Source organism: Octopus sinensis, linkage group LG4, assembly GCF_006345805.1.
Source record: "Octopus sinensis linkage group LG4, ASM634580v1, whole genome shotgun sequence".
Classification (NCBI taxonomy): domain Eukaryota; kingdom Metazoa; phylum Mollusca; class Cephalopoda; order Octopoda; family Octopodidae; genus Octopus; species Octopus sinensis.
The window spans coordinates 4,485,062-4,502,042 of NC_043000.1; the positions used below are offsets into that span (position 1 = coordinate 4,485,062).

The 16,981-nt window shown below is 38.8% G+C and overlaps 1 protein-coding gene across 1 annotated transcript; it reads left to right on the forward strand.

Moving 5' to 3' along the window:
- Nucleotides 1-5,373: 5,373 nt before the first annotated feature.
- On the forward strand, nt 5,374-16,093 carry LOC115210209 (uncharacterized transmembrane protein DDB_G0289901-like). Its single transcript, XM_029778678.1, has 4 exons — nt 5,374-5,729; nt 7,273-7,287; nt 14,156-14,975; nt 15,017-16,093. The coding sequence occupies exons 1-4, from the start codon at nt 5,374-5,376 to the stop codon at nt 16,091-16,093; spliced, it is 2,268 nt and encodes a 755-aa protein (XP_029634538.1).
- Nucleotides 16,094-16,981: the final 888 nt, after the last annotated feature.

Below are 16,981 nucleotides of genomic sequence, written 5' to 3' on the forward strand. Positions count from 1 at the left end.
TCTGGTCTATTGTTGATAATGTGCTTCAATGGGGGCTTCAAATCACACGTACAGTGTAGTCTTTGAGTAAAAAACAGAATTTTGACTCAAGGCACCAATAATGTGAACAGAAATTAACTATCAAAAGAAATGGACTGTTAACATCTTGTATGCATGCAGCTAAGTATTTTTTTATGCAAATAAAAGCCTCCTTAAATTTCATTCTGGCTTAGAAAAAAACGTTGGTTTTGAAATGTTTAATTAACAGGTTTTATTGATATATGTTTTAATATGTGTGTGCATGTCTATATGTGAGTATATTTATATAAGCATATGTGTATCTATATATATATATATATATGTGTGTGTGTATGTATAAAAAATATATAAAAAATACGAAATGGGACAAGAACGCAAAACACTCAAAGAGACGACACAAAAAACGGACGGGTCATTCGAAGCCTCTAATCTTCAGTCAAGAACCGGATCATCCTCACAATTTCGGCTGATTATATACATATACATATATATATCCATATGTATGTATGTATGTATGTATGTATGCATGTATGTATGCATGAATATATAATTATATAATTCTCTGTGTGAGGAGGTGCCGAAAAGTTCCTGGCTTTGGGTAAAATAGAATAGAGGAGGATCAGTTAATTATGATTTTATTCAACATATCCCCATCTCAGATTCACACACTTGTTGCAGCAGTCCTTCAGTTTTTTTCTGAGCCCTGTAAAAGAACTTGGAATGTTGAGCTTCCAGCCAAGCCTTTCCTGATACCCTTAAATTCCAGGAACTTTTCAGCACCCATTCTTATACATGTGTATCTGAGAGTGTACATATACATATGTGTGCATCAGCATGGGTGCATGCAAAATGAACGCCCATATGTACACCCACTGTTTTCAAAAACATTAATTAAAAATTGAAAGTACTACTTAAAAGTATTATTATTATCATTACTGTTTAAATAGCAATACAATTTCATGACTTCGACTGTAAGGATTTTATGATATTTATAATAATATGAGGAAAACGCACCCCCCCCCCCGTCCAATGGGACAGTGCTGAGTTGTTAAACATTTAAACCAAATTTTCTCAAAACAACTTGTCTGACCGTCCCATAGGCCTCCCCTTTGAGAAACACTGATTTAACCTAAATTTGAGACACCAGCAAAAGAAGAAATAAAGATAGACATTTTTTCTATTCCAAAGAAAACCGATTTTATTCACGCCAATATGCAACTGAAGAGTTTAAAGTACCAGTAATGATAAGGCTGTTGACTGGGAGAACACAAACACGGTTTCAACAGTAAGCTTGACAGGAAAGAAATGTGCCTTTAAGCAGAACAAAAACAACAAAAAATGGAAGGTGCAATTATGTACATGTTGGTGGAAGAAAAGCGGGACAAAAACGGCTTTATCTATTGCATTCTCACCTGGAATCGATTTTTGTAAATTTTTCAAGACTTATATATGCCCTGATACTGTCGGTATCTACATATCAAATTTGAGCACAATCGGATGGAGGATGCCCGAGATCCTAGAAGACACACACACAGACACACACACAGACAGACAGACAGACAGACAGACAGACAGACAGAACGATTTTATATAAGAATCAGAATTATTCTTTCTAAATGAAAGAACATGAAAAAAGCATTTCCTTCAAACTTTCATTCCATATTTCAAAAAAATATTCAGACAGAGGATATTCAAAAGAAAATCCAATCTTGGTTTATCAGCTGTGCTCTCATCTATTTTAAGACTATTGAATGAGGAAGACTTGGTTTCTATTTCTAGTAGGCTCTTGTTAGCTCGTGGTGGGAAATGGTAATGTAGATTGGTAATGTACAAAAGAATAACCAACATTTGTATTGAGTTCTGTAATTTATTACTTCTAGTGAATCAACACAGATTTACACAAACACACATATGTATATACATACATACATACATACATACATATATATATATATATATATATATATATATATATATATATACACACACATGGTGATATCATCAATTTTAAAATTTATGCACAGATGATATGAATTGTAGTGCCATCTGATTTCAAATCTTTGTGTTTGAATGTTTTCCTAATGCATATATATATATATATATATATAATATACTTGGTGATATCATCAATTTTAAAATTTATCCACTGGTGATATGACTAGTAGTGACATCTAATTTTAAAACTCAGTGTTTGATTGTTTTGCTTATGTATATACACATATATGTATATATATAATATATATATATTATATATATATATATATATATATATATATAATATATATATACATATATATATGTATGTATACATACATACATATTTATATGCATGTATGTGCATATGTATATATATATATATATACATACACACACACATATATATGTATATACATACATACATACATACATACATACATACATACATACATACATATATGTGGGTATATATATATATGTATATGGTGTAGGCAAAAATCTCTTAGGGAATTTTCATATCAAAACTTCTGTATATACAAGTGAAATGTTATTTAAATTTTGTTTAAATATCACATTATAAAATGAATTATTACCCAATATTATATTACATCACATTATATCATTTGATGTTACATTATATCATATTATATTAAGATTACATTATAAATTTATGTCCTGAAAAATAAAAAAAAAATGGTTTAAATTTCTTTCTGTTTTCTCTTCCTTTTTCTTTTGTTTGTATATTTCGCAAAGTGATTCATCTCCGCTGTTATTATGCGAAACACTGAAACTTTTGAATTCAAACAAACAAAAGTAAATATTCAATGACTGTATTTTCTGTTATTCTATTGTTATTCTGTTTCAGAAAGTAAGTTTGATTTGTTCTTCATTTTATCTTATTTTATTTTATTTCATATTATTTTGTTTATTTTTTCATGTATATATTGAATAAATTTAATATTAATTTTTTTTCTTTTTTGTCTTTGAATTTCTTTTCTTTTGTTACTGAAAAGTGACATATTTACTCTGCAAATATAAAGTTTTGGTAATGTATATCGATGTATTTACTCAGCAGTTATAAAAATATGATAATGAATTTACCAACGTTGTATTTGTCCCAACCATAAATTTACCGGGGATGTGTTGGCTCATGATTTAATTACCTTACAAATAAAATCACAAGGTGATGAAATTACAGGCGAAGTATTTATCATGATCTGATTACTTACAAAGAATTTACTATTCACTATTCTGCATTCATTTGTTTTATGTATGTGTACACTGGAATTAATGCAGGCAGAGAAGATGAAGTGATTTCATTCGCAGAATTTTGCAACCCATTTCAGTCAAACATTACTGTGTTCCAACCCAGTTTTTTCTTTTTTTTTTTTTTTTACCTACGTAAGCATTGTGCAACAGCATAGATGACAAGAAACTATTCTATTATTGGGTTTATGTGTGTGTGGGCAAACAAAAATATATATATATATATATATATCGTTTTTCTATAGAACAAGACTAGATATATGCCAATTACTCAATACTAAGGAGTAAATGCTGAATTGAATTGAATGTATTGCAATTATTTTTCTTCAATGCCAACTTCTCAGTTTCCCCCTCCTTCATTCATCCGTGCTCATCAGCCTCTTTGCACATTTGTTCCAATTCCCCCCTCCCTCTCTCTCTCTCTCTCGCTCTCTCTCCACTTTTCTTAGCATCAGCTTCCCACACACTTTCTCCTTCTCTCTTCCTCACTTTCTTTGTCCTCCTCAGGTTTTATCCTCATTAATCTATTTCCCTCACTCTCACCTTCAACCCCCCACCTTCCATCCTACATTAACAGTAGTGCCAATACCACAAATGCATTAACAGCCACCACCACCACCGCCGCCGCCACCGCTACCACCACCACCACCACCACCATCACCACTACCGCCACTATCATGCTCTCAATACAAAGCAACACAACACATTTAAAAAAACATCATCATTAACCACGTTATCATTAATGAAACCAACTTGACAATGAAATGGAACATCCTCATCATTTTCTTCCATCACTTCCACAACAATTTCTTCCTTTCCAAATAGAAAACAATAAGAAGAAAGCAAATAAAAGACTCTTCGGATGTAGTTAATATAAGCACGATTTATTCCTCGTTGTTGGAACTAAAAAATTTAGAACAAACAATTTAGTTTTCTGAAACAGTCTTTCTCATTTAACATTCCTTTACTGGAGATTTTTTCTTTTTTTAAATTCAGTTTTGCTCTTTTTCTAATATTTTTTTCTTGTTTATATATCTAATTATTTATTTTCCTCTGAAATTCACAAAACATCATTATTTTGTAATTACTTCTACAACTTCTGCAAGTTTTCCTCAATTAAATAAGATTTCTTAAAAATTTAAGTTTCGTCTTATTTGGAAGAACTCACTACAAGTTTTCGAGATCGCTCGCAGATTGTTATGTTGCTTGGACATAGCTAAGTAATGATCAAAGCCTGTGCCAGCTCTGACCATCCAGATTTTTATTCAAATGGTGTATCTAAGACTATATTATTGAATGTGGGAAATTATGAATGACTCAGGAACCTGACCTAATTCCTGAAACCATATTCCTCACTGCCAGGAGAGAGGTTAACCTTTTGAGCAATTAAGAATATGAAGGCTGATTGTATCGTTACAGCAGGTAACCATCTAATCAGTATTTCTCAATCATTTTTCACCTATGGATCCATTGGATTCCTATTTTACTGGATAGATCCTCCTAACCAGTTGGTGTTTAAAAAGCCATAATTTTTATAATTAAATATTATTAGGAACTATATAGAAAAATTAAGCTATTTTGTGCATTATAAATATTTGTTGTTTGTTCTTTCTCAAGCCATGCCTGGTTCATAGGGCCGGTTTCCCAGTTTCCTTGGTGTATAGGTTCCCCACCTGGATGGGACGCCGGTCCGTCGCAAGTGACCTGCCAGATGCAGAAGGAAAGAGTGAGAGAGAGTTGTGGTGAAAGAGTCGTTTTTCACTCTATCTAATCGTGTTACATTGTTTCTTTTTGTATAATTAGGCCATTTTTTTCCGGAATGTTGAATACAATATGGACAAAAAGCAAATTCGCACAATTTTCTTATTCCAGTCCCAGGTAGGCCGAAAAGCTGCTGAAACAGCTCGTGATATCAATGATGCATTTGGCCCAGGAACCACTAATGAACATACAGCACAATGATGGTTCAAGAAATTTCGTAGTGGTGACGAGAGTCTTGAAGATGATAAGCAGAGTGGTTGGCCATCAGATGTTGACAACAATCAACTAAGATCCTTAGTGGAAGCCAATCCATGCACAACTGTTTGAGAGCTTGCTTCTGAATTGGACATAATGTATATGACAATTTCCAGCCACTTGAAAGACATTGGAAAAACAAAAATACTTGAGAAATGGGTGCTGCACAAACTGAACGACAACCAAAAAAAAAAATGCCGTTTTGAAGTATTGTCTTCCCTTCTTTTACGCAACAAGAATGACCCATTTCTTGACTGGATTGTGACTTGTGATGAAAGGTGGATTCTTTGTGACAACCAGCAATTCTCAGCTCACCGACGAAGCTCCATGGCATTTCCTGAAGCCAAAGTTGCACCAAAAGAAGGTCATGATGACAGTTTGGTGGTCTGCAACTGGTCTCATCCATCACAGCTTTTTGGATCCAAGCGAAACCATTACAGCGGAGAAGTACTGTCAGCAAATGGATGAAATGCATAAAAAACTCTGACAACAACAGTCAGCATTGGTCAATAGAAAAGGACCAATTCTTCTCCATGACAACGCTCGGCCACACATCACACAACTGATCCTGCAGGAGTTGAAGGAATTGGGTTACGAAACTCTGCCTCATCTGCCATACTCACCAGGCCTCTTGCTTACCAACTACCACTTTTTCAAGCATCTCGACAACTTCCTGCGTGAGAAATGCTTCAAAAACCAAGATGATGCCAAACACACCTTCAACGACTTCATTGCCACCAGAATGCAGGATTTTTATGCTACAGGCATAAATAAACTTGTTTCGTATTGGCAAAAGTGTGTTGATTCTGATGGTGTTTATTTTGATTAATAAAGTTTTGTTTGAGCCGAGATTTGTGCATCTGAATTTAAAAGTTAAAAACCGCAAGAACTTCTTGACAACCTAATACCAGCATACTTTGCAGCTCAAATCAGTGATAAATGAATCAGTGATAAATAAGGATTAATGCATTAATATTGTATCACCACTGCTATCTGCTGACTGAAATCTATGCCATCTCATTTGAGACAAATCTCTATCACTTCCCATGTAAACAAAGATATTCTCTTTTACCCTTTTCTTTGTTTCAGTCATTTGACTGTGGCCTCTTTTAGTCAAACAAATCGACCCCAGGATTTATTCTTTGTAAGCCTAGTATTTTTTCTATTGGTTGCTTTTGCCGAACCTCTAAGTTACAGGGATGTAAACACGCCAACAACTATTGTCAAGCAATCAAGCAATGGTGGGGGACAAACACAGACACAAAAACATATACATATACATACATACATGCATACATATATATATACATATATATATATATATATATATATATATATATACATATGACGGGCTTCTTTCAGTTTCTGTCTACCATATCCCCTCACAAGGCTTTGGTGAGCCTGAGGCTATAGTCAACACTTGCCTGAGGTGCCATGCAGTTGGACTGAACCTGGAACCATGTGGTTGGTATGCAAGCTACTTACCACACAGCCATGTTTTATAAAATGCACCCAAGCAAAACTGAAAATGAACTCATTTGTTTTATACTATAAATATATTATGTACAAGAGGATGCTGAAAAGTTCCTGGCTTTGGGTAAAAGAAAATACAAGAGGATCAGTTAATTATGATTTTATTCAACATATTCCCCTCTCAGATTCACACACTTATTGCAGTAGTCCATCAGTTTTTCTAAGCCTGTAAAAGAACTTGGAAGGTTGACCCTCCAACCAGGCCTTTTGCAACACCCTTAAAGCTGGGAAATTTTCAGCAGCACTCTCTCATATTGCATAATGATCAATTATTGACTTGAAGATTGAGATATACGATTTCAACTGATGATGATGATGATGATGATGATGATGATGATAATGTCTTTAAGTTATCATATTTATACATTTTATCAAATTCCCATTCATTTTCATCAGATTTTCTCAAAAGCTGCACTACTCTATCAGTTGTACACAATCTATATCTTTGTCTTTTCTCCCTAGAAGTGTTTCAGAATGGTAAGTTTCATGATGAAAAAAAAAAAAAAGAAAGAAAATACTGAGAACAGCACCTAAAATAAAGTTATCTATAAGCAGGTATTTCTTCTAAATTTTCAACAATGACCTCTCTTTATTCTGACTGACCAATTTATTTTTAGTTTGACTGGATTTTAACATGGGATTTGCCAATTCCCTTTATATCACAATTTGGCTGAACATCAAGACTGAAATTCTTGGAAAACCAGAAATACAGCCTGTGCAAGTTAAAAGAATTCTTTGATTATTCTTAAATAAATCCTCTAGATGCTATTTAAAACTTCATTACTGAAATGCATGTAGAATGTTCGTGGATAATTAAAACAAGATGAGAATTCTAATAGCATATACTATGGATGGAGATAGGTTTAGAATCTGTCACACAGAAAAGTGTTCAATTTTTACTTTATTTCCAGTGTTTAATTACTTTCCCAAGTGATATTTAACCACAGGTCAACCCTGCAGAAGCAGAACTATGATCAAAGTTATTCCTCTTGTAACTCTTCTTTCTTTCATTAAGTAAGTATATTTGTGTGCTTGAAACGACATTATCCAATACATCCTTCCTCTTTTAATTCAATTCAATTTTTATTGGCTCAAAAAGCAAAAGCAAGTCCATGTAGGGGTACAGAGAGTTATGTACAGGGAGGGTGGTCATGCAAAGAGTTCAGGCCATTTCTGATCAAGAGAGACTTTGAACCGAGCGGTCGTCGGCATCTTCACTATCTCGTCCGGCAGCTTATTCCACGGATCCGCAACCCAGATGGAGAAAGCCCCTCTCCTTTGATTGAGATGAAATCCTCGTAGATAGGAGGAGGGGGAAGGAGAAGAAGTGGAGGAGGAAGAGGGGAAGAAGAGGAGGAGGAGGAGGGGGAAGAGGGGAAGAAGAAGAAGAAGAAGAAGAAGTGGAGGAGGAGGAGGGGAAGAAGAAGAGGAGGAGGAGGGGGATGAGGGGGAAGAAGAAGTGGAGGAGGAGGAGGAGGAGGGGAAGAAGAAGATGAAGAGGCGGAGGAGGGGGGAGAAAAAGAAGTGGAGGAGGAAGAGGGGAAGAAGAGGAGGGGGGAGGAGGGGGAGAAGAAGAGGAAGAAGAGGAGGGGGAAGAAGAGGAGGTGGAGGGGAAGAAGAAGAAGATGAAGATGAAGAGGAGGAGGGCGAAGAAGTGGAGGAGGAGGAGGAGGAGGAGGAGGGGAAGAAGAAGAAGGAGAGGAGGAGGAGGAGGAGGGTAAGAAGAGAAGGAGGAGGGGGAGGGTTGAAGAGGAGAGTAAGTAGAACATTGTTCTGGTTGAGTAAAATGTCAGTAGCTTTGTTCAAGTTAGGTAGGTAACATCAAACCTAATATGGTAAAATTTAGTGTAAGAAATTAAAAGCTGGCTTTGATGATGAACTCCAATATTCTAAATCCAGATTTGTCCCTGGTAGCAGGGGTGGCCAGATCTACCTCACTTTTACAGCAAGCACTCTCACACCATCTCGCCATTTCACCCAGTTTTGGGCGTCCACCCTCCTCAAGCCAAACCTCCCAATCCCCTCCCCCACCTGTCCCCTCCACATTTTCTTTGGTCAACCTCGCTTTCACGGTTCATTCACTTTACGCTCAAGCACTTTCCTCAGAACACGATCCTCATCCCTCCTCAACTCATGTCCATACCTATTTCTTTACTACCCACAAGGGGCTAAACACAGAGATGACAAACAAGGGCAGACAAACGGATTAAGTCGATTATATCAACCGCAGTGCATAACTGGTACTTATTTAATCGACTCCAAAAGAATGAAAGGTAAAGTCAACCTCAGCGGAATTTGAACTCAGAACGTAGCGGCAGACGAAATACCGCTCAGCATTTCGCCCAGTGTATTAACGGTTCTGCCAGCTCACCGCACTCCGTTCTCCCTTACCAGCTGTTCCACCGATTCCTCTAACTCCAGCATCCCTTGTTAGAGATCCTTTAAGTATGTATGTAAATAAATATGTGACAGGTTAGGTTTATAAGCAGGCACAGATGAAACACAGCTCAGTTCCTGTGGTTTCTGCTTAAAACCAAAATATTAGAAGCTGAAGTTTATTGAACATTGATTTTCATACATTCAATTAAGGTTTCTATGATGAATATTGGAAATTATTAACATTTTTATATTTAATAATTATCTTTTATTTTTATCGTCTACTTGTTTCAGTCATTGGACTGTGGCCATGCTGGGGCACCACCTTGAAGGGCTTATTCAAAGTGGTGGTGGTGGTGATGGTGATGGTGGTGATTATGATGATGATGATGATGATGATGATGATGATGACGATGATGATCAAAAGGCAAGTTTTATATCCAACAAAACATCCACATGAAGTTCAATGTAATGATTGCCTTTCAGTACTAATGCTGTTCCTATCACTAATAGTTATTTTTTTTTAGTAAGTCTGCTGGCAATTTGTAACATCAGTCCCTGAAAAATCCACCAGAATTCCATATATCATTGGCGGTAAGATTTGGCTGGTATGCAACTAGTGGACATCTGTCACTGAAGAGATAGATTACATTGAAATCACGGGATTTAGCAGTTCCAACATCCAGCACCCATATCTGAGTATATGTGCTTATATGTACCATGCAACGATATGAGAGGTTCTTTCAAGGTGAATATCGTAGTATTTGGTGCTCTAACAAAACATCTGTACTAAGTTGAACATAAAGACTGTCTTTTGGCATTAATACTAATTATGTTACTAATACTTATACATGTAATAATTATCTTGACACTCACTACCTACCTACCTCACTTAACCTGACAGACCATCCCAGCTGCAGCCATGAAATATAATAGCTAACAAATAGATTATGAATTATTTCCAGTCAAACTAACACTATTTCCATAAAATATTACAACAGATTTAATTAATTCAATCTCTACATTGGTAAATTTCTAATAAAAATATCAAATGACATATAATATCAATTGTTACCAAACTGTAATTAATTTTATTAATTAAGTTTATTCATTAATTTCAAGAAATTATTTGTATTTATGTTATCATTGAAATGGATGCAAGTTGTTTGGCTGATGTTATTGAGAGATGTTGAAATATGTGACCTTCAACATATTATGTTTATATACAAAGTTAACTTAACTATCTATCTGTCTGACTATCTATTTATTTAGTGTTTATTTCTTAACCTATCTATCTATCTGTCTATCTATCCAGCTATACATCTATTCATCAATATCTCTTTCTCTTTCCTTTTATATATATATAGATATACACGCATGCACATACACACACACACACACACATATATATATATATATAGATATACATGCATGCACATACACACACACATATATATATATATGTGTATGTATGTATGTGTATATATATATATATATGAATAAATGAAATAAATGAAATAAATAGGAATATGCAACCTTCGAAACATGTGTCGAGAGTAAAGAAATTTTGTTAAAATCGTCGTTCGACTCCATTCTTTCAGAGAGAACTTTTCTGACGTGAATTTGCTACCCAGGTATCGGTTAACCGAATTATCCATACTAGGATAATTCCTTCACCTTCTTAAATATATATTATATATATATATAAATACAATAAGAGGCTTCCAAATAGGAAAGTGTTGTGCTAGAACACAAAAAAGGGATAAATTCACGAAAGAATGAAAATTAAAAACTTTTACCTTCTCATGTTTTTAATTTTCATTCCTTTCATGAATTTATCCCTTTTTGTGTTCTAGCACAACGCTTTCCTATTTGGAAGCCTCTTGTATTTATATATGAATAATATATAGTCTAATGACTAATTCGTTTTTTGGCTAGGCCACTGGTAACAATAATTTATTATTACCCTATTTTATTATGTTTATATATATATGTATATATATATTTCTTTACTGCCCACAAGGGGCTAAACATAGAGGGGACAAACAAGGACAGACAAAGGGATTAAGTCGATTACATCGACTCCAGTGCGAAACTGGTGCTTTATTTATCGACCCCGAAAGGATGAAAGGCAAAGTCGACCTTGGCGGAATTTGAACTCACAACGTAACGACAGACGAAATACCGCTAAGCATTTCGCCCGACACGCTAATGTTTCTGCCAGCTCGCCGCCCATGTATATATACATACATACATACAAACATACATACATACATACATACATACATACATACATACATACATACATATATACATACATACAGTTTCACAGTGATGATGACATCATATCTGCTGTTGACATTTTTGACCAACAGGATGAAATCTTCTTTACTAATGAGATCCAAGCCCTGCAACACCAATCATCATCATCATCATCATCGTTTAACGTCCGCTTTGGAAGGAGTATTTGTATTGCAAGGAGGTGAATGTCAAAAAACAAACCTTATTTGGTCACATTGCATGAGAGATACTTAGTCAGCCTATGGACTTTCCAACCAAACCTTTGACTTGGAAATAAAGATTATTTGCCAACATAATGTGGCAGTCCTGGTTGGGATGAATGTTACTGCTATTTAGCCCCAGGAAACATCGTCTTCAACTGGCTATATGACACACTGTCTGTGTTCTTATATTTTCGAACAAGGGAGTTTAGCATCCCCACTAAAGCAACTTTCTTAACCACACAACTTTGCCTGTCCACTTTTTTCCTACAGATACCAACTTGTAAATTCTTAATTTGAACATCAACCTATCAGTATCAAAGAAACAAGGGAGTTTTACGTGGTCGATAGGACAGCTAGAGCTAGCAGCTAAATCCCCCCTCAGATCCTATCATACTGTCTTAAATAAGAAAAGGACACATTGTACTACACAGACCCACATCCTTCATATGAAATGGATTGGTGATGGCCGAGATGATTTCAATTATAAAGGTCTGTTCGATCAAGATTGACTCAGGGCTAAGTGACAACAAAAACAACCAAATCTACAGAGAAAAGTCTTTGATATAAAGTCTAATGAGATGCTAACAATTTGTCTGTCTTCGTGTAATGGAATAAAGGATACGCTATTTCTCACTTCGTGGTGTGGTGCAACTCTTGGCATTTATCATGAGTTTCCTACTTTGAAACTGTGAAATCCTATCCAACCCAACCTCGATCTTTCAACATCTATACACAAGTTGTAACATTGTATTATTTCAATTATCTTAAGCAGCCAAGAAACTGATCTTTTAAAACACTTTCAGAAAGATGATGACAAGAACAACAACAACAACAACAACATAATAATGATAATAATAATAATAATAATAATAATAATAAAGGCATTTTTTTTTCCTTACCCATACATCCGGATATTTTACTGATAAATCAATAATGGCAAATATTGTGTTTATCGAATGACAATACCCAATATTAATTACTTAAGGGATGGAAGGTATGAATGGTGACGATGATGATGATGATGATGATGATGGTGGTGGTGGTGGTGGTGGTGGTGATGAGGATGATGATGATTGTGATGCTGATGATGATAATGATGACGGTGACAACGACCACAGCATCTACAAAGGCGACAATGATTGATGACAAGATGATGATGACAACAACAATGATGAGAAAGTGGGAGGACAACTAAGACAGTTAATGGCAAATGGCATTGCTACCCTGCATTTAAACTGATCACAACACAAGTACTCTATTAACCTGCTAGAAATAGCAGCTAAATGTCCCTCAAATCAAGCCCTACTATCTTCACTATAAAAAAAAGAAGAACAGATTGGATAATGTAACCATAGACACACTCCAAAAAAACATGGTGGTCACAACTGAAAAAACATTGATTGTAGTTTATTGGCTTAGGATTGACCTAGGGCTAAACAGCAGTGACAACAGCAACAATATTATGGTCAGATTTTTCAACCAAAGTAGAGATTTTTTAGCTGGTATCATCATCTTATAATCTTGTTCATCAGTAGGAACACCACTCTTCTACATCTGTATGGATAAGTGTACCTACAGATGTATTAAGAAAGCCTAGGTATACCATATTTCCATCAGATGATGAACTAATGTCCAGATGAATTGTGGACATATTGTACTTACACCAGCTGATAAAGTGCTGTCCAGATGGTCACAGCAGATGTCCAAATGAACTATGGACACACATAGCTTAGCTATGACATATGAGGAAATAGTGTCCAGATAATCAGAGTAAATGTCAAGAACTATGGACATGCTATTCCCACAACCTATGAGTGATGTCCAGATGGTCACAGATGTCCAGATGAACCATGAACACAACATAGCTTAGCTATTCTAATAGATGAACTAGTGTCCAAATAATTAGAGTAGATGTCCAGATGAACTGTGGACATACCATACCAACTCTAGATGATGAAGTGCTGTCCAGATGGTCACAGCAGATGTCCAAATGAAGTATGGATGCAACATAGCTTAGCTTTGACAGATGAGAAATTAATGTCCAAATAATCAGAGTAGATGTCCAGATGAACTATGGACATGTCTTACCTACTTCAGATGGTGGACTGGTGTCTACATCCAGATGAGTCACAGACATATATACTTGCACCAGATAATGAATAAATGTATCCCTTCTTCATCTGGGCAGTAAGTGTCCAGATGAATAAGGGACACACCAGTTCTGAGTCCAGCCTGATACGATGGACAGGTGTCAAGTTGGACTTAGCAGATGCCCAGATGACCCATGCAGACAGATTTCAGAGATATTGACATTTTAAAACAGAGGCAGTGACATATGTCTGGTGAATATAGGCATCATCAGCTGGTGTGGTGTTTAAAAATAAATGAGGTAGGGTTTCCAGAACGGATTAGGGATAGAGAACAAGATGATAATGATGATGATGATGATGATACATTAACGGCAGTGTTAGCGATGGCGTCAGTGAGGGCATCAGTGGTGGCATCAGCAGTGGTGCCAGCAGCGGTGGCATCAGCAGTGGCGTCAGCAGTGGCATCAGCGGTGGTGTCAGCAGTGGCATCAGCAGTGGCGTCAGCAGTGGCGTCAGCGGTGGCATCAGCAGTGGTGTCAGTGGTGGTGTCAGCAGTAGTGTCAGCAGTGGCATCAGCAGCGGCGTCAGCAGTGGCATCAGCAGTGGCGTCAGCAGTGGCATCAGCGGTGGCGTCAGCAGTGGCGTCAGCAGTGGCGTCAGCAGTGGCGTCAGCAGTGGCATCAGCGGTGGCTTCAGCGGTGGCGTCAGCAGTGGCGTCAGCAGTGGCGTCAGCAGTGGCATCAGCGGTGGTGTCAGCAGTGGCGTCAGCAGTGGCGCCAGCGGTGGTGTCAGCGGTGGCGTCAGCAGTGGTGTCAGTGGTGGCAACAGCAGTGGCGTCAGCAGTGGCATCAGCGGTGGCATCAGCGGTGGCTTCAGCGGTGGTGTCAGCAGTGGCGTCAGCAGTGGCGCCAGCGGTGGTGTCAGCGGTGGCGTCAGCAGTGGTGTCAGTGGTGGCAACAGCAGTGGCGTCAGCAGTGGCGTCAGCAGTGGCGTCAGCAGTGGCGTCAGCGGTGGCATCAGCAGGGGTGTCAGTGGTGGCATCAGCAGTGGCGTCAGCAGTGGCGTCAGCGGTGGCGTCAGCAGTGGCATCAGCAGTGGTGTCAGTGGCGGTGTCAGCAGTAGTGTCAGCAGTGGCATCAGCAGTGGCGTCAGCAGTGGCATCAGCGGTGGCTTCAGCGGTGGCGTCAGCAGTGGCGTCAGCAGTGGCGTCAGCAGTGGCATCAGCAGTGGCGTCAGCGTGGCATCAGCGGTGGCGTCAGCGGTGGCATCAGCAGTGGCATCAGCAGTGGCGTCAGCAGTGGCATCAGCAGTGGCATCAGCAGTGGCATCAGCGGTGGCGTCAGCAGTGGCATCAGCAGTGGCATCAGCAGTGGCGTCAGCAGTGGCATCAGCGGTGGCTTCAGCGGTGGCGTCAGCAGTGGCGTCAGCAGTGGCATCAGCGGTGGCATCAGCGGTGGCGTCAGCAGTGGCGTCAGCAGTGGCGTCAGCGGTGGCATCAGCAGGGGTGTCAGTGGTGGCATCAGCAGTGGCGTCAGCGGTGGCGTCAGCAGTGGCATCAGCAGTGGCGTCAGCAGTGGCGTCAGCGGTGGCATCAGCAGTGGTGTCAGTGGCGGTGTCAGCAGTAGTGTCAGCAGTGGCATCAGCAGTGGCGTCAGCAGTGGCGTCAGCGGTGGCATCAGCAGTGGTGTCAGTGGCGGTGTCAGCAGTAGTGTCAGCAGTGGCATCAGCGGTGGCGTCAGCAGTGGCGTCAGCAGTGGCATCAGCGGTGGCGTCAGCAGTGGTGTCAGCAGTGGCGTCAGCGGTGGCGTCAGCGGTGGTGTCAGCAGTGGTGTCAGCAGTGGCGTCAGCGGTGGCGTCAGCGGTGGTGTCAGCAGTGGCGTCAGCAGTGGCATCAGCAGTGGCATCAGCGGTGGCGTCAGCAGTGGTGTCAGCAGTGGCGTCAGCAGTGGCGTCAGCGGTGGCGTCAGCAGTGGCGTCAGCAGTGGCATCAGCGGTGGCGTCAGCAGTGGCGTCAGCAGTGGCATCAGCGGTGGCGTCAGCAGTGGTGTCAGCAGTGGCGTCAGCGGTGGCGTCAGCGGTGGTGTCAGCAGTGGTGTCAGCAGTGGCGTCAGCGGTGGCTTCAGCGGTGGCGTCAGCAGTGGCGTCAGCGGTGGCATCAGCAGTGGCATCAGCAGTGGCGTCAGCAGTGGCATCAGCAGTGGCATCAGCAGTGGCGTCAGCAGTGGCATCAGCGGTGGCATCAGCAGTGGCGTGAGCAGTGGCGTCAGCAGTGGCGTTAGCGGTGGCGTCAGCAGCATCAAGGGGAAGGGGTAAGGAGGTGGTTAATGACGATGATTGCTATGATGGCAATTATAATGATGATGATGATGATGGTAGTGATAATTATTATGTTGATAAAGATGGAGATGATGACAATGATGACAACAAAATTATATATTTTAAATCAATTACACCCCCTCCCCCTCTTCCTGAACATCATCATATTTTACAATATTTCTATAATTTTAGTTTCAAAGAGATGTTATAGATAGGTGTTGTACGAGGTGAAGGAGAGAGGATGAGAGAACAAGTGTAGTGTTGCTGCTTTTAGAGTAGTAGATAGAGGAGAAGGGGAAAAACTAAGAAAGAGGAAGAGACTAAGAGAGAGAGGAAGAGACTGAGAGAGAGAGGGAGAGAGTAGTAGGGCTGTTATTAGAGTAGAGGCAAAGGTAAAACAAGGGGCGTTAATAGTAAAGGTGTTATCAAAGGCAGCAGTAAGAGAAAATGAAAGAGTGATATAAAGGAAGAGAGAGGAAGCTGGAAATTGTTTGTAGAATGAGAGGTAGAAAAGGAAGAGAGAGAGAAAGCAAGAGAGAAAGAGTGGGAGAGTAATGAGACTGTTGTCAGAAGGTGAGGCTGAAGAGAAAAAGAGGATGAGAAACAGAGAGCGTGTACCTCAAATAGAACAATGTACCCCAAACTAAAGTATGTACCTTAAATAAATGAATGTACATAAAGTAGAGTATCTTAGACAGAAGAATGTATCTCAGGCTAAAGTATGTACATCAGATAAAGGAATTGACCTCAAGCTTAAAAGAATATATTTCATACAAGAAAATATATCTCAACTGTTTCATGTTCTCAAGGAAATTGAATTTATCTATAAGGATAGTATATACTCTAAGGATAGTATATTTTGAAATTGAAATCAAAATCAAAATC

What these genes read in the sequence shown, in the direction of transcription:
- LOC115210209 (XM_029778678.1), top strand. Translation starts at nt 5,374, where the DNA reads ATGTATATGACAATTTCCAGCCACTTGAAAGACATTGGAAAAACAAAA. An exon ending in GCGGTGGCGTCAGCAGTGGC is followed by an intron (nt 14,976 to 15,016) that starts GTCAGCAGTGGC and finishes CAGTGGCGTCAG; the next exon opens with CGTGGCATCAGCGGTGGCGT.